The sequence below is a fragment of the Protomyctophum parallelum genome (genome assembly GCF_964188405.1).
Source record: "Protomyctophum parallelum genome assembly, chromosome: 9".
NCBI lineage: Eukaryota > Metazoa > Chordata > Actinopteri > Myctophiformes > Myctophidae > Protomyctophum > Protomyctophum parallelum.
In genome coordinates, this window is record NC_139706.1 from 38270827 (window position 1) to 38273326 (window position 2500).

Sequence of the window (2500 nt, forward strand, 5' to 3'; positions counted from 1 at the left end):
TGCCTTCAGCGTCTTGATGGCCACGCAGATCTCTCTCTTCCCGGGCATCTTGAGCCGCCCACTGCACACCTCGCCAAATTCACCTGGAGACCACAGCCAATACATGCTTCTCAAAACCTTCTCATGCCAAGGACCGCCAAATGATGCTATACTTTGGGAATCCCATGGAATCCCCTCCAGGGCCCCTGCATGGGCCCCAGGCCCCACTTTGAGAACCACTGGCTTATTAACGTACAATGTTCTACCAAGGATTTGATCCCAGGTACAAGATAATAGAGAAAGCCCAGGATATATTCCACTTCTGAGCTTCATGCAATACCTCTTGTCAACCATCTGTGGCCCAACCCCCAATAGAAGAGCATGTATAGATCAACACCAACCGTCGCTGTTGTGTCAGCAGTTACATTGTATTAAAATAATGATTTATTACATTGTATTAAAATAATGATTTATTCCAGGGGGGAAAAAAATTATGGATTGCAGCTTTTATACTGCTACACTTAAAACAAGCAACCAGCTGTAGTGTTCATTAATTACACCTTGTAATTTGCACTGTAATTGCACTGTAATTAATAATTGCCTCACTACCAAAATCAATGAAAAGAGGATTAGTGCGTGCGTGTGTGCGTGCGTCCGTGCGTGCGTGCGTATGTTGGGAGGGCTACACTTTGGTCATCGATCAGGGGTCTCTGGTGCCCGACTCTCCAGCAGAGCAGGGGCAGAGTGGTAGAGAGTGGAAATGAATATTGATTCTTTCTCTTTATTATTGTGTCATTGGATGACTCTTCGCTGGCCACAGGAATAGCAGGGACAATGTATTATTTTAGAGTCCACTGTCCTCTCCAAATGTTATCGTGCGGGAAGCGGCGGGGGCTAAACTCTCGTGAAGTGCTCTCATAGGCACGGGTGTGCACGTCAAGCACACACAAATCTTTTCACACAAAAATCAATGCTAACACAGTGGTGGGGGAAATTGTAACTCTCGTTGCTATATATTACACTTTTCTATGCGAGAAAGAGATCAGGTCCTCACCGATACCAATGACTTTCTCAATCTTGATACAGGAGGCATCAATCTCTTTGGCGAACTCGCGGACGGCTTGGTTGGGGTCCTCGTAGGTGAAGGGGTCTACGTATATTCTCACTCCTGAAAGAAAGAAAGAAAGAAAGAAAGAAAGAAAGAAAGAAAGAAAGAAAGAAAGAAAGAAAGAAAGAAAGAAAGAAAGAAAGAAATAGGGGAGCGAGGAAAAAAGTGAAGGTTAATTCATTCCTGTGAGTACGCTCCATCTGTTCTTTATTTCCAGCACGCTGCAGGCTACACTGCCTCTCTCTCCTCTCTCTACTCCCCTCCTCTCTGACTCACTCCTCTCTTCTCCTCCCCTCATGTTTCCTCCTCTCCTCTTCCTCTCCCCTACTGTCCTCTCCTTCAATCCAGCCTTTCGTCTCTCTTTGTACACCCCCCCCCCCCCCCCCCTCTCTCTCTCACTCTAAAGTGTCACTATCTGTGTCTCTGGCAAAAAAGTATCTCATTAGCTTTGAAGATTTTGTCGCATACAAACAGCTGATTACTTGATAACGAGCTGTTTGGAGAGAACATTCACTTCAGCACAGTTTGTTTTTCTTTTAATGCCAGGAGACCAGGCGAGTGCTTTATGGCGTGCTGACATGAAAGCGCCTGAGGACGCTGCTAATGTTTTTAGCGTAATGTAATGAATCACAGCGTTGCAGGCATATACTCTACCTTGGTGCAAGTGCTTCTCCTCGTCCGAGTCTTGCTTGGCCTTGCTGTATTTACTCCTTCTAGGGAGAAAGGCAACAAGGCGGTCAGTTGGAGTCTTTGTTAAGACAGCAGGCAAATTGTTTTTGTTTCTCAAATCTAATCTTTATAGGACGGACCTTCCACACTGTTATTTGCAAGTGATCGAATCAGATTTTTTTAGTATCCAGACAACGCTGACCTATCCACATAATTGGTTGCTGTGATAACAATGTAGTGACATGGGTGTGAATAATGCTTCACTAGCTTGTTGACTCGTCAACTTGAAGATTAGTTATTAATATCGGCAAGTACTGTCGTACAAATGTATAACTCAGGCTTCAGTGTCTGAGTGTCCAGACAGACACATCTTTCAGTGTCTGAGTGTCCAGACAGACACATCTTTCAGTGTCTGAGTGTCCAGACAGACACATCTTTCAGTGTCTGAGTGTCCAGACAGACACATCTTTCAGTGTCTGAGTGTCCAGACAGACACATCTTTCTAAATCACATTTGAAACCACCTAGGAAAGTAGTTCAAATCACATTTGCTAAATTGAGTTGAGAAAAATCTGTATAGGCCAAAACATGTGATATGGGCTACCAGGCTGATATCGTAGCATAAGCATAGTTTCAAATGTTTAATGCAGGGACAATAATAACAGTAACAATGTGTCGGCTTAACGATTCTACACCTACACATCACAACCTCAATTAGCATACTTTGTAACATGCACCTGGGTTT

At 44.1% G+C, this 2500-nt stretch overlaps 1 protein-coding gene across 2 annotated transcripts in view; it reads right to left on the reverse strand.

Moving 5' to 3' along the window:
- Positions 1-2500, reverse strand: part of epha4l (eph receptor A4, like) — a 58677-nt gene that overhangs the window by 14318 nt on the left and 41859 nt on the right. Inside the window, exons 9-11 of one of the 2 annotated variants that reach the window (XM_083773833.1) lie at positions 1742-1797; positions 1034-1147; positions 1-83 (exon numbers count right to left, since the gene is read on the reverse strand). The exon at positions 1-83 is cut by the window's left edge and continues 103 nt beyond it. In XM_083773833.1, the coding sequence (XP_083629959.1) occupies positions 1-83; positions 1034-1147; positions 1742-1797 (253 nt within the window). Of the gene's footprint in view, positions 84-1033; positions 1148-1741; positions 1801-2500 lie in introns of both variants that reach the window. The other variant, XM_083773832.1, reaches the window with a different exon arrangement.